Raw genomic sequence first — 25,313 nt, forward strand, 5'->3', positions numbered from 1 at the left:
AGACGACGCTCTACGCCCAGATAAAAACATGAATTGCCGTTTTGGTTAAATATTGAGAGACTTTAGTGGCAGTGCTCATGACTAGCACAGCCCGTCGGCCCTACCACAGAATACTTCGTTTTTGCTATAAGCTTAAAATTATTTTGCTCGTCACTCCGTCAAAGCTTCTGCGTGCCGCGTCACTGCGTTTATAGACGCGTGGTCGTGATGTTCCAGTCTCTCGAGATGAGACTTGTGACGTTGGAATTAGCTGTCAGGCAGGAGCCAAGGACTTGGACGTTAATGGCGTTGCGGGACCTTTAAGCAGTGATCCGGGTCTGCTGGTTTTGTTAAGAAAATAGCGTCTCTCCTGCGAATAGCGGGTCTGTTGGGCGGTATGCAGTGCAATGTTTTTAGTGACTAATTTGAAAGTGTATTTTATGTTAATCACATTGCTAGGTATTTTTATTAGCTTTAAGCCTCCATGGTATTTTATGTACATTATTATTATTAACATGGATTTCTATAGCGCCAACATATTTCGCAGCGCTGGTGTAAATGTAACTGTCAAATAAGTCATTCATGTAGTATCTTTCGTAGTTTTGTCCTTGCACTTTGGTTCTATAACGCATCTCTTCAGGGGTATTCCTCAGGAATGTTTTTTCCCCAGATATGCAGTATATGGTTTATTTAGCTTGAATAATTTCCTTATGTAATAGACTTTAGGGAAATGGCATTGTTTTAGATTGCAGATTATACATGTTTGTTGTAAAAATCCAGCATTTTGTTCTGGTTTAAAGACTCATTGTAAACAATCAGCGATAATATTAGATATTCATTGTGTGATACTCATTGCAAATGTGTATGTATTAAGTATGTCACATTGTTCTATGAAAGGTTCCAAACCCAAATTTGCATATGCAAACTAGCTCAGTCCAGGGGAAGGGGATATTTCGGTAATCACATTCTTTAAAGGGGAAATATGGCGAAAATGAAAATTTAATATAAGCTTCATAATTCTGAAATAAGGAACGTTATAAATCAGGGGTGCCCAAAAGGTAGATCTACCAGTAGACCTTTAGCTGGTGATCAGTAGATCTCAGGACACTGTCAACAAACATCTTGTCTATTTCATGCTTTTCATTCAGATATTTATTATGTTGAGGTTACATTAGAAATATTTTTTTTTTAAATATAGCAATATGCATTTTCCCATAAATCATTATTTAAGTAATATTTTCCATGGTACAAAATGCTAACAATGCGTTTATGGATGTAGATCACAATAGGCAACATCACTAAAAGTAGACCTCACTTTAGTAAAGTATGGGCACTCCTGTTCTAAATGCAATCAATTAAAAATTCTGCATTCTTACTGAAATAATCAAGCTTATATTCACTATCCCTCTCTCAGCATCTGTTTTTCGTCATTCTGTTTTCCTGTAGAAGTTCAGATATTAATTGACAGTTAGATCCAATACATTTTATGGGGGGGGGGCTTCTTTTCCTAGCAGATGGAAGCCCCCTCAAATAAGTGATTCCAGTACAAACAAAATCTAAGAAAATAACTGCCTTTTGCCCAAATTCTGAATGTAGAGAGACAGGATTTCTGGTGATTTTAATAGAGTGACCTCTAATACATCTTCTAGGCAAAAGGTGCCCCCCCTATAAGATATATTAGATACAAGATATATTATTTTTAATTGATTGTATTTAGAAAGTTTCTTATTTCAGTATGCTGAGGTTTATATTAAATATTCATTTTCACAATAGCTCCCATATAAAGATCTGAATTTAAGGGTTCTGATTCAGTTTGACCAGGCACTTGCATTCTGAATTCTGGAGAAAAGGGGTTCAGCATATGTTTCTTTATAATATATTTAAAAGTTGCTATAAACATCCTCTTAATTTGTCATACATTTTAATGTACAGAAAGTCAAGCACAGACATAATGGGGGGTCATCACAGATTACAGAGAATAGTGTCCCCTGTAATTTATTTATTTTTAAAAAAGTCTTTGGGGCTGGGTGAGATGTTGGTTAGATGCTTTTCTTTTTAACTTTGCTTCATATCTTTTTAGCAAAATTGGTGGAGGCCTATTTATTAAAAGTCATTTATTAAACTCTATTCCTCTAAAACTATGAATGCCATGGAATTTATTTAAAGTTCTGATTATAAAAAGTATGAACGAATAAAACATTGGCTGATATGCAAAAAAAGATAAGAAAACCTCTAAAATTCTAGTTTTTCAATATTTTTTTTATGTTCCAATAAAGCCAGCTCCCGTTGACGTCTCTAGGACCTTGACCGCTTTTACTTGGCTCAGTTTGGTATTAAGAGTTTTTCATGGTTTAATATATTTGAATAAATCTAAATGTTTTAAAGAAATACAGAAAAACTACCATTTTTTTATAGAGATTTCTGAAGAAAAAAAATAAATAAATTTGATTGTTAGTAAATAGGCCCCTTAAGGTGTTATGTGATACAAGTTGTAAAGTTCACTACAGATATAATCACAAATATCGAATCAGTGGCGTAACTAGTTGTTACTGGGCCCCATAGCAAATTCAATTTAGGGCCCCAAAATATTTATAAGTTGGCCTATTTTACCAAGATATATTAAAATTGCTAATTAATTAGGGTCTCACTGGGCCCCCCTTAACCGCAGGGTCTGCTTCCTCTATAGTTATGCCCCTGTATCGAACATTGAGCAAGTAGCATTTACTGCCCACATGCAGACATCTTGTTGCACACGGGCTAAATCGGGCCTTTTCTTACATATTGGGCTTGATGCTTATTGTAGCAAAATGAGTCTTCTATGACAGCATGCATTACAGTATAATATATCTGTTGACATCACCACTTAAAGTGGATCTGTCGCCTAGACACAACAAGCTGTATAATAAGTCATTTTTAAATTAAACATGAAATCCAATGCAGACAATTACTTTCACTTTCCATTCAGCACTTCCTAGATGTCTCTTGCACTCCACACATTCCCCCGTTCTCTTTACCGTTTAATTGTGTAGCCAGTGGGAATGCCCAAGTGCGCGTAGATTCTGGATTAGAATTTACACTATGACACACTCTGTGTTTCAAGTGGTGATTCCTAGGCTTCCTAATACTGCTTTACTAGGGCAAAAGCCTAACCAACTCACTCAGACACAATTCCAACTTTTTACGGCCATTACAACTGCGGCTAAAAGCACCATTGCGAAAGCATGGAAAACCAAGATATTGTCCATTGAGATTACTAAACATAAAATAGACTGGATCATGACTCAGGAAAAAATGACCAGTATCTTAAACGATTCTCACAGTAGATTTCTAAAAACTTGGGCTCCATGGCTGGAATACAGGTACGGGCCTGGATATCACTTGGCACTGCTTTAGTATTTAACATTTCATTTGCAATATCTGTTTACTGGCCTTCCTTTTTAGGACCGTCAGTCACTGGGACCATTGGTAGATCTGTCTTTTCAGTTTATTTGTTATGAAAACTTACCATGTCTTACCATGTTTAATCATGCAGGACTGGTTATCTTATATTAGATTTTATGTCAGGTTTATTTGTATGGATGAGGCCCTATCTATCCTAATACATAACGATTGTAGGTACCTATGTAACTATGATTGACAGCTTTCTTGATTTCAAATCTGTATAATGACCCGCATTTACCTTATGTTGATGACTGCTAACTATATATATTGTATTCTCTGTAAAACACAATAAAAATTATTGAAATCTAATTGTGTAGCCAGGGCATGGGATGGACATTGGGTCCCCCATTCTGGTGCACAAACAAGATTCTGAGATGATGCAAGGCTTGCCTTTAATAAGTGTCCACAAATGGCTCCTGCCTGCTTGCTATAATTCTGAATTCCCAGACTGAATGAAAGAAGATTCAAATAATTTATATAGTGTAATTAAATTTTATTTTGTTGTGATAAAATAGGATTATGAATCATTTTTTCGGGTGACAGGCCCCCTTTATAAAAAAAATGTAACACCCATGCAGATAACTATTATGCTTCAGATCGTTCTAACTTTTTTTGCAAAGCGTGGAATAAACCAGGTTCAACATAGTAACATTAAGTAAGGTTGAAAAAAGACACATGTCCATCGAGTTCAACTTTTTTTTTTTTTTTTTTTTTTTATTAACTACCTATCTGCCAGTTGATCCAGAGGAAGGCAAAAAAAAAACCCATCTGAAGCCTCTCCAATTTGCCTCAGAGGGGGAAAAATTCCTTCCTGACTCCAAAATGGCAATCGGACTAGTCCCTGGATCAACTTGGACTATGAGCTTTTTCCCATAACCCTGTATTCCCTCACTTGCTAAAAAGCTATCCAACCCCTTCTTAAAGCTTTCTAATGTATCAGCCTGTACAACTGATTCAGGGAGAGAATTCCACATCTTCACAGCTCTCACTGTAAAAAACCCCTTCCGAATATTTAGGCGGAACCTCTTTTCTTCTAATCGGAATGGGTGACCTTGTGTCAGCTGGAAAGACCTACTGGTAAATAAAGCATTAGTGATTATTATATGATCCCCTTATATATTTATACATAATTATCGTATCACCCCTTAAGCGCCTCTTCTCCAGTGTGAACATCCCCAATTTGGCCAGTCTTTCCTCATAGCTAAGATTTTCAATACCTTTTACCAGCTTAGTTGCCCTTCTCTGCACCCTCTCTAATACAATAATGTCCTGTTTGAGTGATGGAGACCAAAACTGTATGGCATATTCTAGATGGGGCCTTACAAGTGCTCTATACAGTGGAAGAATGACCCCCTCCTCCCTTGACTCTATGCCCCTTTTAATACAGCTCAAGACCTTATTTGCCCTTGATGCTGCTGACTGGCATTGCTTGCTACAGCCAAGTTTATCATCTACAAGGACTCCAAGGTCCTTTTCCATAATGGATTTGCCTAGTGCAGTCCCATTAAGGGTATAAGTGGCTTGGATATTTTTACATCCCAGGTCCATGACTTTACATTTATCAACATTGAATCTCATTTGCCACTTAGCTGCCCAGATTGCCAGTTTGTCAAGATCGTGTTGCAAGGATGCCACATCCTGGATGGAATTAATTGGGCTGGATAATTTTGTGTCATCTGCAAACACTGATACATTACTTACAACACCCTCCCCTAAGTCATTAATGAACAAGTTAAATAAAAGTGGACCCAATACTGAGCCTTGGGGGACCCCACTAAGAACCTTACTCCAAGTAGAGAATGTCCCATTAACAACCACCCCTGTACCCGATCCTGTAGCCAGTTTCCTATCCACGTGCAAACGATTTCATTAAGCCCAACAGACCTTAGTTTTGAAAGCAGTCGTTTGTGGGGCACAATATCAAACGTTTTGGCAAAATCCAAATAGATCACATCTACTGCCCCCCCCCCCACTGTCCAGAATCTTACTTACCACATCATAAAATGCAATCAAATTTGTCTGACATGAGCAGTCCTTCATAAAGCCATGCTGATTGTTGTTCATAATGCCATTCATTAGGACAAAATTTTGAATGTTATCCCTTAACAAGCCTTCAAATAATTTGCCCACCACAGATGTCAATCTTACTGGCCTATAATTGCCAGTCTGAGATCGTAATCCCTTTTTAAATATTGGAATAACATCCGCTTTTCTCCAATCCATAGGCACCATACCAGATGACAGTGAATCTGAGAAAATCAGAAATAAGGGCTGGTCTAAAACTGAACTAAGCTCTCTTAGAACCCGGGGGTGTATGCCATCAGGCCCTGGAGCCTTGTTTACATTAATTTGTATTAAAGCTTTTTGAATCATATCCTGAGTCAGCCACTGACTAGATTTAGCTGAACCATTCGTGCAGTTATAAAGTGAGCCTGTGAAACCAGACTCCTCTATTGTATACACTGAACAGGTCTTTTTGTTTCTGATTAAGACAACACATATTTGACCATTTTTGCATTACATTTTGTTCTTTAGCTTACTTTTTTGTTTTACAACTTTCTGGCTTTGAATTTAATCTGCTGTCCAGTTGCTTGGAGTTGGCAACCAAGCTTGGCCTGGAAGTCTGAATGAAATCGAGAAACAGGAGAGTATTAGCAGAAAGTTAAAAAAATAACATTATCAGCAAAATCAGTAAAATCGATAAGTGTTTCATCTGATCTCTCTCTGGCTTTCAGGATCCTTGACGTAGCATTTTTAGTGGTAGGTAGGAACAAAGTATAATAAAAAATACAAAACAAAACATTAGTTGTAAAATCGACTTACGTTTGGTCATTTTAATTTACTAACCGTTAATTTAAAGAACTTCCTATTTCTAATAAAATGCTGAGTTATTCTATTAGTCAGTGATAAGATGAAAATGCCAGTTTGAAAGTGTTAATCCCACTCAAACATCCCAGGTAAACATTAAATTTTTTATTTCCAGGCAAGTTAAGTTCTGCATGAATAGTGAATCCTTCAGTGGATTTGAATAACACTGTACTTGAATATAGCTTTGATATTTGTGGTGGTCTGTACATTTCTAGTATACTAACTAGTCCACTCAAAGCCCTCCATATTTTTGATCAACAGACCTAAGAAGAAGGAGAATAACAAGTGTGCAATACAATGTGGGAATTGGAGTCTTAGCTAGAGGAGAGCCAACTTGTGTAATATTTTTTCTGTAGTCAGGCAAGCTAGGAGGAAATGTAGCAAATACAAAGAGAAACTGCCCTAATATATAATATATTGAAAAGTTGCTTAACTGTAATATTTAACAGTTTTGTAATCAAAATATAAATAGCAAAGTGCCTTGGAATTAATATAACTAATCAAACAGAAGCCACACAACCAGTAGGCTTATTTATCAACACTGGGCACATTTACACGGGGGTTGCAACCCATGGTAGCCACTTATATAGTTATTTTAATTGTTTTACCTACACCTTTTTAAAAACAAAAAAAGCTACCAGTAGTCACTGGGTTGCTAAAACTTAGTGCAAAGATTAACGGTTATTAAGTCCACATAATATAGATCCTAACACACTTCACTACAATGGACAGCATAGACAACATTACTTTTCATGTGCTTTGGTATTCATTCTTTTGTGTGTTCCAGCTTCGGTCTTAGAATGTTTCTTGGTTTGGAAAAACACTGGAATGCAAGTTTATGTTGGTTTATAATTCCCCAAAGTTTTTCTGATTTTCCTGCCACATATGGGGTAAATATGTTGCTTCTCCTGCTTTGTGCCTCCCGTTTGTTTGTCTGGTCTTTTTTGCTTGACCTTGATGTTTGTTTTGACCGTTCCAGTCTGGGTATCCACAAGTTTTCAAGGCCTCCTTGAGATGGTTGTCTTTAGCTTAGGCATCGGTTACCACAGTTACAGCCCTGATAGTGTAGTGATAGTTTCATTTTGATGTTCCAGTCAGTGATGGTAATTAAACAGCAAATTATGATCAGTATGAGTGGGTTTTCTGTATACTTCAATATCCAGGTTCTCTCCTCTCTTTGATAAGTATTGAACAGTCCAAAAAAGTAATTGCGTTTTTTTATACAAGTTTTCATGCAAGAGTTTGTGTTCAGTGAAGGCTGCTACCTTGTGTGCCTTGTTTAACCCAAGTATCATCGACAAATCTGAACCAATGACTGGTGCTGTTCCCCTTGTGACTCGATCACACTTTCACACCTCTTGACTTTCAGCTACCACCTACAAGCCAACTGAATTAGTTCAAAGGAACCATTGCAATTGGGTTTATGTGAACGTACTACCCTTCAGGGGATTGTTAACCTTCCACGACTTTTTGCAGTTCAGTTGTTTTTCAGATAGTTCACAAGTTAACTTCTAGTATAATGTTGAGAGTAATATTCTAAGACAATTTGTAATTAGTCTTTAATTTTTATTATTTGTGGGTTTTGTGTTAGCTTTTTATTCAACAGCTCCCCAGTTTGCAATTTCAGCAATTTGGTTGCTATGGTCCAAGCAACAATGTATTGAGTTTAATAAGAGACTGAGTAATAAAAAGTAGCTATAAAAATACATTTGTAGCCTTGCAGAGCATTTGTTTTTTTTAATAGGGTCACTGACCCCCTTTTGAATGCTGGAAAAAGTCAGAAGAAGAGGCAAAATATATATATAAAAAAAAACTTTAAAAAATAAATAAAACCATTTTAAAATGCTTAGAATTGACCATTCTACTAACCTAAAGGTGAACCTTACCTGACGTTCAACGCAGCTCTTAGAATTGATACCATATTTTCTAATATTACATTATCTTGTTGAGAAATGTATTGACTAATGTACCAATTTGTATCAGTTCAGAATCCAAACCTGAATCACTGAGCTGCCAGACTGAAACACCAGAAACACTAAACTTGCATATTGGAAAAACAGTAAAAAGTTTTGTATTTCTGGTGAACAATCTGAAAACAACTGAACTGAAAAAAGTTTTTGGAAGGTAAACAACCCCTGTAAATGTTGGGGAATTCCCTATCACCAAAAAAGCCTCTCAGATGAGTGGTTAAATGGTTTTAAGAAATTCAAATTGCTTTAGACTTACTGTATTTCTACTAGATACTGTATATCATGACCTGGATGATTTAAAATCTTTATAGTCAGTAAATTATTGAGTCTCTGTATTTTGGTTTAGTGTTTTTTCTTCCTCTTTGTATAGTTTTTAGTAGATATGCATGTTGCATATCCGTTGATTCTGAGAGTATTTGGTTTTGAGCAAGGCTACTGTCTGTGTAAAAATAAAATACCCCTATTCGAGATGATTGACATTACCTGTCGTGAAGCAGTGTTTGTTGATATTTGATTTGTATTATGGTATCTAGTTATATGTTTTTTTTTTAAATTCGGGTAGTTCATTGAAAATAAACCAAGCAGTTTACAATGCAAAGTCAAAATAAGGGAAAACATTGTATCACATGTTACATGTCTAGATAAAACAGGGTGTAAAAAGCATAGCATGCAACAAACATTTCGTCATAAGTATAACATTTTACGACAATATCGGATCTCCCTCCTATGAGGGATTCAAATCTAGTTGGACAAGTGAAATATTTACACCAGTTACCTTTCCTAAACCCTATTTGACTTAAACTGCTAGTGGTTGTCTTGGGTGTTGGGGGTAAATGTCAGTCCAGGGTCCCCAAATTTTATGGAATTTGGTGGGGACTCCCCTTTTTAAGTACATTAAGTATTCAGTGTTACAGGTATCCTGCATTATTGCTTTCCATGTAGAGCAGGTAGGAGGAGTCACAGCTCTCCAGTTCTGGGTGATTTATCTCTTGGCTAGTAGCAGTGCCTCTAGGAGGAAAAGTGATTGATATTGATTCAGTTTTAAGTCTTGAATTATGGCCAAGATGCAAGTTTTAGGTGTTCTGGCTATTGTCACCTGAAGCACCCCCTCTAAGGCATCTAGTACTTCCCTCCAGTATGCAGTAAGCTTAGCGCAGCTCCACAGCATGTTTCAGAGTTCTCCTGTCCAAAGCACACCTAGTGGAAACATCCGGGGTGTTGGCATTAATGTAGTGAAGTCTGACAGGGGTGTATTAAGCCCTGTGAAGAATATATAGTTGAATTAGCCGTAGTCTATGGTTGGGGGATTCTAACTGGGGGGATTCCTGCATGGGGTAATTTTGGTTGTTCCATAGTGGTGTAAGCGGGTCAGTGGGAGGAGATTTCAAAAGTGTATTTGCCATTTTCCACACCTTACGTAGTTGATGGGGGGGAAAGTAATGTCTGAGATGTAATGACAGATTTCCCTAGAATCCAGTTTACTGGGTTATCAGTGAAGCCAGTCAAATGAGTGAATGAAGCACTCGGTGATGTGAACCTTCCACCCACGTAGTGAGGTGGGACAGTTGTGCTGCCAGATAGTATAGATACATATCTGGAAGGGCCAGGCCAGCTTTGCTTTTAACACACATTAGTGTTTCAAGCTTTAATCGTGGCCTGGAATGAGTCCACACCAGTTGCCTAAATACAGCATTTATTTTAAGAAAATAGGGTTTTGGTATCCATACAGGGGCTTGTTGTAGTACATAGAGTAGCTTGGGTAAGATAATCATCTTTATAAGATGGATCCGCTCTGTAGGGCCTACCGGGAGGTTAGCCCATGACTTAAGCTTTTGGGACATCCAATCATTCAACGGGTCTGAGTTAAGTATTGTTGGGGGAGAGCTGTGACCTTAACTCCTAGTTAAGTAAATTCGGGGATGGTATCTGTAGTTTAACTGTATTAGGCCACTTGCATCTGTACAGTTTAGAACTTTTCGTTAATCTGTTCTGTTGATTTGTATACTTTAAATGATGAGCGCAAAGTAGAAAAGCTCCATGTGGAAATATTTTTGTACTGAATGTCTATTTTGTGTGCTCATATTCTGTGTCTGTCATTCTTACTATACTCCTTTGTAATGGCCCATAGAGGCCAATTTGCTAATCCTCTGTTGTAATTATGTTTTGCTTTTCTTCAGTCATTTTAGGCTACTGCATGTTTGCTTCTCATATCTCATATTGAAACCTGATTTCTTTCATAGGTACTCCCTGCCACTGACATGAGAAACCCGCGTCGTAAATTTCGTCACTGTGCTGGTGAAGGCAGAGTATCACCTTCTCCCTATAGTCTGAAATGCTCTCCAACTCGAGAGACACTGACATATGCTCAGGCACAACGCATGGTGGAAGTTGAGATGGAAGGGCGTCTTCATCGAATTAACATATATGATCCTTTAAGGATTGTCTCAGAGGATGAGCTAACTGCACAAGACATCATAGAATGCAACAGCAACAAAGAGAATAGTGAATTGCCTCTCGCTTCCGCATGTCGAAAAATGGTCTTTAAGAGTAAAAAGCATGAGCTATGCCCTAAACAATCTCAAACCTCCTCCTCCCTCCAGCTTCCCCGGCCATGTTTTAGTGTAATAGAGCCTGTTAGCCTGGAAACTAAAAATGAACCGTATTCTTTACCTGATGGCCTCTATTGTTATATTGAACGTACAACAAAAGAAATGGACAGGGAGGTTGAATATGACCTGGATGAAGTAGATCTGGCATGGCTGGAAATGATCAATGAAAAGCGGAGGAATGATGGACTGTCTGTGGTGTCTGCCGATGTCTTTGAACTTTTGTTGGATAGATTTGAGAAGGAATCTTATATGCAAAGTCGTCGCAGTGGGGCACCACAGTCTTCTATTGATGAAGATGCATTTTGTTGCGTTTGTTTAGATGATGAGTGCCACAACAGCAATGCCATCTTATTTTGTGATATCTGCAACTTGGCTGTTCACCAGGAATGTTATGGTGTACCATACATTCCTGAAGGTCAGTGGCTTTGCCGGTGCTGCCTTCAGTCACCTTCAAAACCTGTAAATTGCGTGCTTTGCCCCAACCAAGGTGGAGCTTTTAAACAGACAAGTGATGGGCGGTGGGCACATGTGGTTTGTGCAATTTGGATTCCAGAGGTTTGCTTTGCTAACACAGTCTTTTTAGAGCCAGTAGAAGGGGTTAAAAATATTCCACCTGCTCGGTGGAAACTGACTTGTTACCTTTGCAAACAAAAAGGGCATGGGGCATCCATCCAGTGCCACAAGGTGAACTGTTATACAGCTTTTCATGTGACATGTGCCCAAAGAGCAGGCCTTTTTATGAAGGTTGAACCTGTACGAGAGACTGGTTTAAATGGCACCACATTCACAGTACGAAAAACTGCTTTCTGTGAGCTCCATTGTCCACCAGGTACACAAAAGAAAGGGATATTGAGATGTGTTGACAAAGTAGATATTAAGGAGGAGGGAAAGGAAGATGAGGTAAACAGAGGTGAGGTCAACAGAGAGGACAGTAAATGTTATAAGAAAGGATCTGGGAAGAGGGGACGGGAGAAACAGAAGATAAAGAAAGAGCAGAAGGAAACTGTGCGCGGAAGAGTTTCTGCACCAATGACGACTGTTCTGCAGATTCCCTCATGTCGGTAAGCACAATTTTGCTTCTCTGTAAAATCTCTAAACTTTAAAAAAAAAAAAAACATTGTTGCAGAATTACCTGCCAACAAATGACTATTGACTATTAAAGCGATACTGACACGTTCGTATAAAAATCATAGGATTGTGTCGGTATCAAGTAAATTCTTCCCCCTTAATCCTTACCCTCAAACCCCCCCGCAAAGCTGCTCCCGCAAACCTGAGTTCACCCCACCCTCCGACACTGCTTAATGATCTTCAGAACCGTTTCGGTGATGCTGGGCTGGAGGTGGCGCGATCCTTCCATAGACTGATTACGAATGAAAACAGGAATTCGGCCTGTGGAAGGATCGCTCCGCCCCCAGCCCAGTGTCACTGAAGCAACCCGGAAGTTCTGTAGTAGTAGTAGTGTCAGAAAGTCTGCTGCACACAGGTTCGCGGGGCTGGGGGCGGTATTGCAGGTTGCAGCATTTACTCGATACTAACACGTTCCTATGATTTTTATAGGAATGTGTCAGTATCGCTTTATAAGAAGTTTTATCTTCAAATAAACATTAAAAAATTAATTAAAGGATAAATAAATTACTACCTAACTCCAACTGGACAAGTCCCTGAATGAAATTACTACTAAAAGTTCATTTTAATAACTTTTTATTGGAACAATAAAACTTTCTATTGAAATAGCACCTGATTTGTCTTGAAACTATCTAATGTATCAGGCAGTACAATCGCTTTGGGGAGATAATTACATAAGTTCATAGCTTTCATTGCTTTTGTAAGGGCATGGTCACACAGAGCTGTAGGCTCCTCTGCTCTCAGCCTGAGTATTTTTTCAGGCTGAGAGAAGTGCATCCGCTTTGTGCCCCAGCTAGGCCACACGCAACGGAGGTTGGTCAGAAGATGCCTCCTTTTACGTATTTGAGATAGCCTGCGCTTCCACTAATTGAAATCAATGGAGCGAGACACGGAGCGGATCCTCTTCTCTCAGCCTGCAAAAACATGCAGGCTGAGAGCACCAGCTCCATGTGCCATGCACTTACTGTTGAATTGCTTCCTTGTTTATGACAAGTTAGATTATCCCTGTTTTTTTTATAAATCTGCATATGTGCATGGCTATCTAACCCTTCAGTTAGATAGATTCAATGTCCTGCTATCCATCTGGTTGTAATATTCAATATGTGTGCTATTCCGTAGCTCTCTTATTGTGATCTAGACCCTGAGTGTTTGGGGCACGTTTACCAAGGGTCGAATATCGAGGGTTAATAAACCCTCGAATTCGACCCTCGAAGTAAAATCCTTCGACTTCGAATATCGAAGTCGAAGGATTTCCCGCAAATCCTACGATCGAAGTCCTTTGAATTGAACAATTCGAAGAATTTTAATCCATCGATCGAAGGATTTTCCTTCGATCAAAAAAACCTTCGAAAAGTAATGGGGAAGGTCCCCATAGGCTAACATTGTACCTCGGTAGGTTTAAACTACTGAAGTATGTAGTCGAAGTTTTTTTAAATAGACAGTACTTCGACTATCGAATGGTCGAATAGTCGAACGATTTTTAGTTGGAATCGTAGTCGAAGAATGAAAGTCATAGTCGAAGAATCAAAGTCGTAGTCCGGAAAAAAGACAAGATCCTCTGCCCTCAACCCATTATCAATATAGTAACAGCAGTTACTATATTATTACATTTCTAAAATTCCCTTCCCTTTAAACAAAACAGGGATTATTTGTCCATATATTGCAATATATTTAAGTTGTCCAACTACATGTATGTCAAAGACAGCCTTCAACATGGCTGCTCTGGGAGCTCTCTCCCAGATCTGGTGGCCTAGCCTGTTACCCCAAACCAGAATGCTGGCTCTATTAGCCCACGAGGGAAACATTTTTCGTGAGACAGGTGCCCTTTCAGATATGTTAATTATTTATAAATATACAATGGGGTAAACAATAAAAGGAAGCTTCGTCTTAATATGTGGAAATGATATTTTTGGCTGAATTCTCTTCCTGATGCTGTTGTAAAATCAGAAAATTAGACTTTCAAGTTTCAAGACGGGGTTGAATGCCTTTTTAGATAAAGATACAATGTTTCTAAAAGTAAAATTTTAGTATAAAGCAGTTTTCCCTTCTTTTGATGCAAATTGTACAGGCTTCAGATGGGAGGTTAGTTTTTCTTGCTCAACTAGGAGCTCTGCTGTATTAAAGAATACAATGTATGGTTTTGAAAGACACTTCATCCTTTTTGCCTAACGGCAATGACAAACTGGACATTTTGTTTACTATTATGTTTACCTTGTTTCCTCTCTGCCAGCTAACGTGTGGATCGCTGCTGGGAAGAGATATGCGGTACCACGTTGCCTCTTAAGGAGACCATACTACTTCGAATAGTTTCCTCTATGCATATGTTTCCCCAGTGGAAATTCTTATGTTAGCCATTGGAAAGGAAACAAGGGATGTTTTGTTGCCCACTGTAGCTGAGGTTGATCAAGGGTGACAAAACATCCAGTCTGTCATTGCCATAAATTAAAGGACATGTAAAGCCTACATTTTCCTACTATGTTTGCAAGTTTGGCATATCTTCGCCCACCCAAGCCACATCATTTGTACTGCATATACCCCCTCCATTTACCAGCACCATCACATTTGCCTAAAACAAATAGCAGCTTTCACCCAGGGGACACATCATTAGTGGCACTGACATTTGCAAACAGGATATGTATGCTGTAAAGTTCATGCAATGCAGAATGCAAGTTTACACAACATACTTTGATAAGAAGTTCTGCTGGGGTTGAGCATTGTAATGGTTAAGCTGAGCTCAGGAGAGGTGGTTAGCAGGCCCGGATTTGCGGCAAGGCCGCATAGGCCCGGGCCTAGGGCGGCAAAGAAATAAGGGCGGCATGCCGCCCAGCCGCCGTTCAACTGCACCAGCTGCGCCAGCGTTTTTTCGCCGGCGCGCTGGGAAGGCGGGCGCTAGGACCGCGCGGCCGCCTGGTCGGCCGCGCGGCCTAGGGGCGCGCAAAAGTTAAATCCGGCGCTGGTGGTTAGGAGAGAAAATAGGATTAGACCGCTAGAACAGAGTTTCTATGGGAACCAGTAATGCTATCTTTTCTTTGGCTGTTAAACTGGAGGTTGTTTTTAGTAATCTGAGCTGAGAAGAACTGAGCATACTTATAAGTCAACAGCCAAAGCAAATTCCTGAGGGAGGGGGCTTAGTGGTTTAGAGAAGGAGAAGGATTTCTAAGTTATTAAGGGGATGCTGCAGCCTTACTGTTAGCCTTTTAACAACCAGAGTGACAGTTTTTCAAAGAGGCTGTTCATTGATTAAAATTGTGTGGAGGGGGTTTACATGTCCTTTAAAGGTGTATAACTAACAGCTAATTCATATTATCTGTATATATAAATATTTGTATATCTGTACAGTTGTGAAAATGTATCCCTATATTAATAGCAGTCTTCTAAATGAATAGATTAACTGGTTTTATATTGTCGTGCGTGCGTGTGTGTGTGTTACAAAGTAAACATCCAAAAGTGACAGCACTCCGAGTCAAGCAAACTTATCAGAGACAACAAAGAATAAACTATAACAGGTTTATTATATCCAACGTTTCGGTTCTAATTAAGAACCTTCATCAGGGAAGGAAAAAATAACAGTGCACATAAAATGGCTATTTAAACCTACAGGTTTGGCGCCAAAAAATGGTTACTAGGGAGTCCTAGCAACCATAATTAGTGAGAGAACAGTGGTAACACGCAAGGCCAGTGACAAAATAAACGTACCGTAACTTGCAAACAGTGAAATCTACATTGTAGCATTTTTGGTGCGGGAGATACAGTATGCGCAACCCCTGTAACCGCACTCTGAACTCACCCGTCCAACATATCGCAGAGGTGAACCGGAACTTGCTCGCGAACCGGGCAGATCAGCGTGCAGGCGTGTAGTCGCGTTGCCTAGCAACCCTAAGCTAGCGTCCTTGTCCCAGTGCCTTCCCTCGCCTCCATGTGAGGCGCATCCATGGCATACAGCTCGATTAGCGCTTTACAGGACAGGGGAAGTATGCTGGTCTAAGGGGGTCTGGTCCACTAGTTAAAGCGAACCAGAGCCCCCTTGTTGACCTGCTGCTAACCCCCTGAAACGGACTGAGGGTGTTCAGAACTTATTGCTGGCTACTATTGATGCCTCATCGCCTTCCTGCAAGCAATTCACATGCAAACAATGGGTGCTATAGTGGGTACTTCAGGGATACTGTATTTTGTAGCACACTCAAAATGAGAACAAGGTAAGGGTAGTAACGGTACTGTGAAGTGAACTGTTAAAAACTATATATAGTCAGTGAACTGCACACGTCTGGGCAGGGATAGAGAATGGTAATTAATAGGCTACAAAGTTGCGACTATGTAACAAGGGCAACAATCATAAGTGTCCAAATAGTCCACAGGATACAGAGTGTCTCTTAAACCACATAAACCAAACGGAATGGGGCAAACAGCAGGATGTGGAGACGGGTTACTATTTTATGGATACTTCATTATGTATAATTAATCAAACGAAACACCCCATGGGGAGTGTCTCATTTAGACCACGGGGGGTCACAGTGTCCAGTTTGTAGATCCATCTCGACTCCCTTCTTAGTAGCGCTTGAATCTCTATCCCTCCACCATGCGCCTAGACCGCTGATGGGCTACAAGAGAGACCGGAGTCTAAGAGACATACTGGTACGCACTGACCTTATAGGACTAGAACAACCAGCTACAATCTGGCTCACCACACAGAAGAAACTAGGATGCTACAAGTGCCCTGACTGTGTGACCTGCAGGTGCTTACTCACTGGCATAGATTTTCCACACCCACACACGGGTAAAAGATTTAAGATTATGCATAGACTTAGTTGCACATCATCCTTTGTGGTGTACTTTATTACATGTCCATGCGGCCTTTATTATGTAGGCAAGACAAATACCACCCTCGAACGTATCGGGAACCATAGGTCGGCCATCAGTAAAGCTTTGAGAGAGGGCAATGCCCTCCAGCCGGTGGCCAAACATTTTCTTCTTAAAGGGCATTCTTTGCCGACTTTCCGCTGCATGGCCATAGACTTTCAGCCCCCCCTGGACAGGGGAGGCAATCGTGACCAAGCGCTACTAAGAAGGGAGTCGAGATGGATCTACAAACTGGACACGGGGGGTCACAAACTGGACACTGTGACCCCCCGTGGTCTAAATGAGACACTCCCCTTGGGGTGTTTCGTTTGATTAATTATACATAATGAAGTATCCATAAAATAGTAACCTGTCTCCACATCCTGCTGTTTGCCCCATTTCGTTTGGTTTATGTGGTTTAAGAGACACTCCTGTGGACTATTTGGACACTTATGATTGTTGCCCTTGTTACATAGTTGTAGCCTATTCATTACCAGTCTCTATCCCTGCCCAGACGTGTGCAGTTCGCTGACTATATATAGTTTTTAACAGTTCACTTCACAGTACCGTTACTACCCTTACCTTGTTCTCATTTTGAGTGTGCTACAAAATACAGTATCCCTGAAGGACCCACTATAGCACCCATTGTTTGCATGTGAATTGCTTGCAGGAAGGCGATGAGGCATCAATAGTAGCCAGCAATAAGTCCTGAACACCCTCAGTCCGTTTCAGGGGGTTAGCAGCAGGTCAACAAGGGGGCTCTGGTTCGCTTTAACTAGTGGACCAGACCCCCTTAAACCAGCATACTTCCCCTGTACTGTAAAGTGCAAATCGAGCTGTATGGCATGGATGCGCCTCACATGGAGGCGTGCTAAGGCGCTGGGACACGGACGCTAGCTTAGGGTTGCTAGGCAAAGCGACTGCACGCTGATCTGCCCGGTTCGCGAGCAAGTTCCGGTTCACCTCTGCGATATGTTGGACGGGTGAGTTCAGAGTGCGGTTACAGGGGTTGCGCATACTGTATCTCCCGCACCAAAAATGCTACAATGTAGATTTCACTGTTTGCAAGTTATGGTACGTTTATTTTGTCACTGGCCTTGCGTGTTACCACTGTTCTCTCACTAATTATGGTTGCTAGGACTCCCTAGTAACCATTTTTTGGCGCCAAACCTGTAGGTTTAAATAGCCATTTTTTGTGCACTGTTATTTTTTCCTTCCCTGATGAAGGTTCTTAATTAGAACCGAAACGTTGGATATAATAAATCTGTTCTAGTTTATTCTTTGTTGTCTCTGATAAGTTTGCTTGACTCGGAGTGCTGTCACTTTTGGATGTGTGTGTATGTATATATGTGTGTGTGTGTGTGTGTGTGTGTGTGTATATATATATATATATATATATATATATATATATATATATATATATATATATATATATATATATATATATATATATATATATTCCTTTCAGTTTTCCATACTCAATATTTCTTCTTTTTTTCCTAGGTTAAGCAAAATCTCTAGTGGTGTCTGTCTGCAAAAGAAAACTCAGTTCTTGCAAAGCTTACATAGTTATTGGATGCTTAAGCGGCAGTCAAGAAATGGTGTCCCTCTAATACGTAGGCTGCACTCGCACATGCAATGCCAAAGAAGTGCAGAACTAGTAAGTGTGTGTAATTTATTGATTCTGTAGATATTTAATAAGGGCTGTTTATTAAACTATCGGTACAAGGCTTAGTACACAAAAATAGTTTTTGTGAAATTTCAGATGACTAAAAAAAGTATGTAAACAGTGTACTGCTTCTATCTATACTGAGAATTCTGTTCTCTGTTTCTTAGCTATTACATGCTAAAGATGCTCAAAAAACCATGGAAATTGTTTTCTGTCTATATTTCTGTGTATATTCGATGATTGATGACTACCTTTAAGGTAACTTTTATGTTCTAGTACGGCCAATTCTAAGCAACTTTTCAATTGGTTTTAATTTTTTATAGTTATTTGCCTTTTTCTTCTGCCTCTTTGCAGCTTTCAAATGACATCACTGACTCCCTTCTAAAAAAACAAATGCTCTGTAAGGCTACAAATGTATTGTTACTTTTTATTACTGATCCTTCTATTTAGGCCCTCTCCTATTCCAGTTTCTTATTCAAATCAATGCATGGTTGCTAGCGTAAATTGGATCCTAGTTACCAGATTGGTTAAGATGAAAATTGAAGAGTTGTTAAATAAAAAGATAAATAACTCAAAAACCACAAATATCAAACCAATTGCAAATTGTCTTAGAATATCACCATCTACATAATACTAAGAGTAATTTCAAAGGTGAACAATCCCTTGCCAAGGCTAAAAAAAAGAATATTTGCGCAAGAGTTATTTTGTAACAACCCACTTTTCTGCACATGTAGATTTTTAAGTGATCAAAAAAGATATATAACGTCCGTGAAGAAATTAGAGGGAATACTGTTTCTAAATACTTTAAACTTCGCTAGTAAAACTAATGTTTATAAAGCACTTGTTGACATTTGTTATGTCTTTATTAACAAATGCAAGTATTAAATCTTTGTACAGGTATGGAATCCATTATCTAGACAGTTCGAAATTAAAAGAAGGCTATCTCCCATAGACTACATTATGTAAATAATTCAACATTCAACTCCTTTTTCTCTGTAGTAATAAAACAGTATAAACTGCACCCCAGGTTCTGAGCATTCTTCATAACAGGTTCCATACTTGTATTGATAAAGGTACAGCTGAGGTCCTTTAACCAGAGAGAAAGCATTGTTGCTCTATTAAATTAAAATTTTAAGTCAATATTTTAATTTATTTGAACAGAAAGAACAGGATGAACGGACATCTGCTGTAAAAGAGGAGCTGAAATACTGGCAGAAATTGAGACATGATCTGGAGAGAGCAAGATTGTTGACAGAACTTATTCGCAAGAGGGAAAAGTTGAAGAGAGAACAAGTAAGTGCAAATAAAAGGAGGATAACCTTTTTAAATTAGCTGACTTCAATAGGAATAAGGGGGATAAACTAATGAACTGCTTAACAATTTAAAAGGGGATATAGTCATGGAGAAAATGTTCTGTTTTTAAACACATCAGTTAATAGGGCTCCTAACACATAATTCTGCACTGAAATCAATTGTTTATAAGGAACAATATTTTTTTTTATATTTAACATTAAAATTGTATCATCAGGCAAGCCATTACAGTCATCTTCCATGATTCTTTTAGACTCCTGAACTGTGCTTGGACTTTGAAACTGCAGCCTTTTTAACCCTTTGTCATACACAGAATTTTTATCTTGGCATAAAAAAGCCAATGCTGTATTAAATTGTCTTCTGTGTGTAGTCAAATTGCATTCATTTCTGTCACTGCATACATAGGATGTAGATGACAGGCAGAGGGTTCGGACACCCCAAATACATTCAGTTCAGTGAGAGTAGTAACCTAAAAGTAATGTTGGATTCCAATATTGCCATGCTGTTGGGAGAGAAAAGTACTATGGCCAAAAGGCTGCTACTATACCTAGTTTAGTAATCTTTTAAGCAAGCTAATACTGGCCAACGTTCCTGATGAGGATGTACAAAAAGTCACTCTGCACACCACATCATTAATATAGACATTCTGTCAATAGTTTTGATGGGCAGTACTATTCCCATTCTAAAAATGGCTTCCCTGTCTCTTCTATTATACTTCACGTGCCAGTTCTACATTTTCTATATTCAATGTGCCACCTACTATATGTTTAACCTAACTGATACCCCTATTCATTTCTCAAAGCAACACATTCACAGCTAATTTCTCTTGTGCAAGGAGGTACAATATGACTTGCATATATCTTACATAACAGAATTGTTTAAAATAAGGTTAAAGGAGAAGGAAAGCTACTGAAGCAGTTTATTGCCAATAGATTAGCCACAATAGTGCAAGCTATAACACTATATTTATTCTGCAGAATGCTTTACCATACTTGAGTAAACATAGTAACATAGTAAGTAAGGTTGAAAAAAGACTCATGTCCATCAAGTTCAAGCTTTTAGTTTTTTTTTTAATCTGCCTAACTGCTAGTTGATCCAGAGGAAGGCAAAAAAAACCCCATCTGAAGCCTCTCCAATTTGCCTCAGAGGGGGAAATAATTCATTCCTGACTCCAAAATGGCAATGGGACTAGTCCCTGGATCAACTTGTACTATGAGCTATCTCCCAAACCCTGTATTACCTCACCTGCTAAAAAGCCATCTAACCCCTTCTTAAAGCTATCTCATGTATCAGCCTGTACAACTGATTCAGGGAGAGAATTCCACATCTTCACAGCTCTCACTGTAAAAAACCTTCCGAATATTTAGGCGGAACCTACTGGTAAATAAAGCACTAGAGAGATTATTAAATGATCCCCTTATATATTTATACATAGTTATCATATCTCCTCTTAAGCGCCTCTTCAGCGTGAACATCCACAATTTGGCCAGTCTTTCCTCATAGCTAAGATTTTCCATACCTTTTACCAGTTTAGTTGCCCTTCCCTGTACCTTCTCTAATACAATAATGTCCTGTTTGAGTGATGGAGACCAAAACTGTACGACATATTCTACATGGGGCCTTACAAGTGCTCTATACAGTGGAAGAATGACCCCCTCCTCCCGTGACTCTATGCTCCTTTTAATACAGCTCAAGACCTTATTTGCCCTTGATGCTGCTGACTGGCATTGCTTGCTACAGCCAATTTTATCATCTACAAGGATTCCAAGGTCCTTTTCCATAATGGATTTGCCTAGTGCAGTCCCATTAAGGGTATAAGTGGCTTGGATATTTTTACATCCCAGGTGCATGACTTTACATTTATCAACATTGAATCTCATTTGCCCAGATTGCCACTTTGTCAAGATCCTTTGAAGGTTTACTGGTGTGTGTGTGTGTGTGTGTGTGTGTGTGTGTGTGTGTGTGTGTATGTGTATATATATACTAACGATTGGAACATGTTTTAGGATTATCCATAGTTTTTGGCTATTTGATGCTAGGTTTCGTTCGATAATCTGATAAAATCGAGTTGTCGAGGAAATAATTTGATATTGCATAGATTTTGGGTCAAGAACTCGAAAAAGGTGCCCGATTTGAATTGCAGCATAATTTTGTAGTGACTTTTTCCAGCACCTACACGATATCCATGGCGGTAACTGGAATTGCACCTGTGAATGGTGCTCACACGCATGCCCAGAAGAACACTGCTGCATGCATGCACACAAGAACGCTGCGCATGCTCAAAAGCTGACTGACTGGGCTGCCTAGGGCGCCCGGCTGGCAAGGCCTGCCTCTGAACATAGCTATAGAAAACATTGGCAGTCAGCATCAGAAAAGTCACTTTTTATTCATTCCTGTGGGATTTTTAAAAGCATATTTATCAAATGGTGAACTCCCTTGATAAATATGATTCTAAAAATCCAGAAGGAATGAATAGAGGCAAAATTGAGACAAAGGTTGATAAAAAGGTTAAACTTCATTGGCAGTTTTTTTTCCTTAAACTTGATTACTTTGTTACTAAAGATTTGCCTTATCTTTCATGTTTCCTTTTCAGGTTAAGTTACACCAAGCAGCTATGGAGCTGCAACTGACTCCATTCACTGTGTTCCTCCGTACCACTTTGGATTTGCTTCAGGAGAAGGACTCTGCAAACATTTTCACTGAACCTGTAAATCTCAATGATGTAAGGCAAATTTCCATTACATTAAAATAAACTTAATAACAACAGACCTTTACTTAGAGACAGCAAAGGTAAATTAGAATTCAGTAAATTTTGCTGGGTTTGGTGTGCCGTGTATAGGGCAGTTAGTCAGAATTAGCAGTTTGACTGCTGTATTTTTGAGTGATACCTAACTGATACTGCTCTTTTTTCCTCTTTGTGCTTGGGGTGAGGTGAGATTGGGGAATAGACTAAAAAGAATCAAGAGGTGGACGTGGCTTGCATATGTTTGCATCCTTGGCACATAACTTTATATTTATTAACACTGAATCACATATGCCATCGCACAGCTCAGGTTAAAAGTCTGTCAAGATTGTGTCTGCACATCTTGGATGGAATGAATTGGCCTGTGTAGTTCTGTGTCATCTGCAAACACTGATACATGCTTATAGTGTCTACCTCTAAGTTATTAATGTACAAATTAAATAACTGGACTCAATACAGAACGCTGGGGCACCCCACTTAGTTATCCATCTACAAACAACTTTGCCAAACCCAGCAGAATTTTTATGTGTATCAAACATCTTAAAGAGGAACTATTGTGAATATCAAAATATCCAGATGGACAGATATGATGAAAATAATAGTTTTCTTGAATATAATTAACAAATTTTAGGAGCCTGTTAAAGCGATTGTTGAATGTCACTAAAGCACTAGCAAGGTCCTGCCCTCTCCAATTCTTAATGCAAAACATTTTCCTCTGCACTCAACTCATTATCAATATAATTAAGACATTGAGACATTTTGTGCATACAGCTATTAAAAATGCCTAACAAAACAGGGATTTTTTGTCCATATATTGCAATATATGTAAGCTGGCCAACTACATCAAAGTCATCCCATATCTGGCCAGTCCTACTCTCAATTTCCATCTAATTCATTAAGAATTCTATTGCTTCATTATACATTTTACACAGGGACTACGTTTTACCTGCAACTTACTTGCTGCTTTCAAAGTTAAAACTCCCAAACATGGTTGCCCTTTTATTAGCCACCACTAGGATCACCTGACTATAGCTGGGAATGATGGGAGCTACAACATGGAGTAGGCCACTGTATACATTTTAGCAAACAAGCGAAAGTTGTGCTCACCACTAATTTTTTAAACAATTAGGTGGGGGTGCAATGAGGCTGTGACTACAAAATACATATAGACAAATACAAGAGGTCCTTTGCACTCAACCGATTATGAATATATTTAAGACATTGAGCCATTTTGTGCATACAGCTACTAAAAAATGCTTTACCCTTTAAACAAAACAGGGATTGTTTGTCCATATATTGCAATATATTTAAGCTGGCCAACTACTTTAAAGATGGCCTTTAACATGGCTGTCCACTCTGGGAGCTCTCTCCCATCCCAATATGCTTAGCTTTACCAAAGTAAGTGGTGTGCAAAGGTATCCAAACAGATATATAGCAGACAAACTTTCCATGGGCAAAAAACAAGTTAGCAGTTAGAATCACATTTTGAGTATTTTAACTTGGCTAATAAGTTTACGGACAGAAACAAGCGAGCAATGCCTATGCAGAACTGAAAATGAAATAAAATGGCTAAAAACGCACCAATAATGTTATATAATCACAGAAATAACATACAAAATGTATTGCACAGTGCAGTTAGTGAATACGCTATTCGCAATGGCAATAAAATATTTTTTTCAGACAAAAAAAATACAGGATGCAGTAAAAAAATAAATAAAGCCATAAAATTGTGGCAAATTGCTTGTTCTATTCGTGTACGTGCATGTGAAAGTACAGTCATATGAAAAAGTTTGGGAACCGCTCTCAGCCTGTATAATAATTTACTCCACTTTCAACAAAAAAGATAACAGTGGTATGTCTTTAATTTCCCATGAACATCGGAGTACTGGGGTGTTTTCTGAACAAATATTTTTAGTAAAGCAGAATTCAGTTGTATGTATGAAAAACTGTGCAAAATGTGGGTACCCTTGTAATTTTGCTAATTTCAATACATGTAACTGCTCAATACTGATTACTGGCAACACCAAATTTGTTGGATTAGCTAGTTAAGACTTGAACTTCATAGGCAGGTGTGTCCAATCATGAGAAAAGGTATTTAAGTTGGCCAATTGCAAGTTGTGCTTTTGTTTGACTCTCCTCTGAAGAATTACAGCATGGGATCCACAAAGCATCTTGCAAAAGATATGAACACAAAGATTGTTCAGTATCGTTTTTTAGGGGAAGGCTACAAAAAGTTATCTCAAAGGTCTAAACTGTCAGTTTCAACTTTAAGGACTGGAATCTGGAAATGGAAAGCCACAGGCACAGTTGCTGTAAAACCCAGGTCTGGCACGCCAAGAAAAATACAGGAGCGGCATATGCAGAGGATTGTGAGAATGGTTACAGACAATCCAAAGATCACCTCCAAAGACCTGCAAGAGCATCTTGCTGCAGATGGTTTATCTGTACAACATTCTACAATTCAGCGGAATTTGCACAAAGAACATCTGTATGGCAGGGTGATGAGAAAGAAGCCCTTTCTGCACTCATGCCACAAACAGAGTCACTTTTTGTATGCAAAAGCTCATTTAGACAAGCCACAGTCATTTTGGAACAAAGTGCTTTGGACGGATGAGATAAATATTTAGTTATTTGGTCATAACAAAAAGTGCTTTGCATGAAGGAAGAAGAACACCTGCTACCTACTGTCAAATTTGGTGGAGGTTCCATCATGCTGTGGGGCTGTGTGGCTAGTTCAGGGACTGGGGCACTTGTTAAAGTCG

General features: G+C 38.9%; 1 protein-coding gene across 2 annotated transcripts in view; it reads left to right on the forward strand.

Annotated features, from left to right (window-relative positions):
- The first annotated feature begins 205 nt into the window (after positions 1-205).
- Positions 206-25,313, forward strand: part of brpf3.S (bromodomain and PHD finger containing 3 S homeolog) — a 44,906-nt gene continuing 19,798 nt past the window's right edge. The window contains exons 1-5 of one of the 2 annotated variants that reach the window (XM_018249254.2): positions 206-374; positions 10,499-11,928; positions 18,332-18,488; positions 19,659-19,790; positions 22,402-22,530. In XM_018249254.2, the coding sequence (XP_018104743.1) occupies positions 10,517-11,928; positions 18,332-18,488; positions 19,659-19,790; positions 22,402-22,530 (1,830 nt within the window). In that variant the 5' untranslated portion in view covers positions 206-374; positions 10,499-10,516. The remainder of the gene's footprint in view (positions 375-10,498; positions 11,929-18,331; positions 18,489-19,658; positions 19,791-22,401; positions 22,531-25,313) is intronic. The other variant, XM_018249255.2, reaches the window with a different exon arrangement.

This window comes from Xenopus laevis, chromosome 2S (assembly GCF_017654675.1).
Source record: "Xenopus laevis strain J_2021 chromosome 2S, Xenopus_laevis_v10.1, whole genome shotgun sequence".
Lineage (NCBI taxonomy): Eukaryota > Metazoa > Chordata > Amphibia > Anura > Pipidae > Xenopus > Xenopus laevis.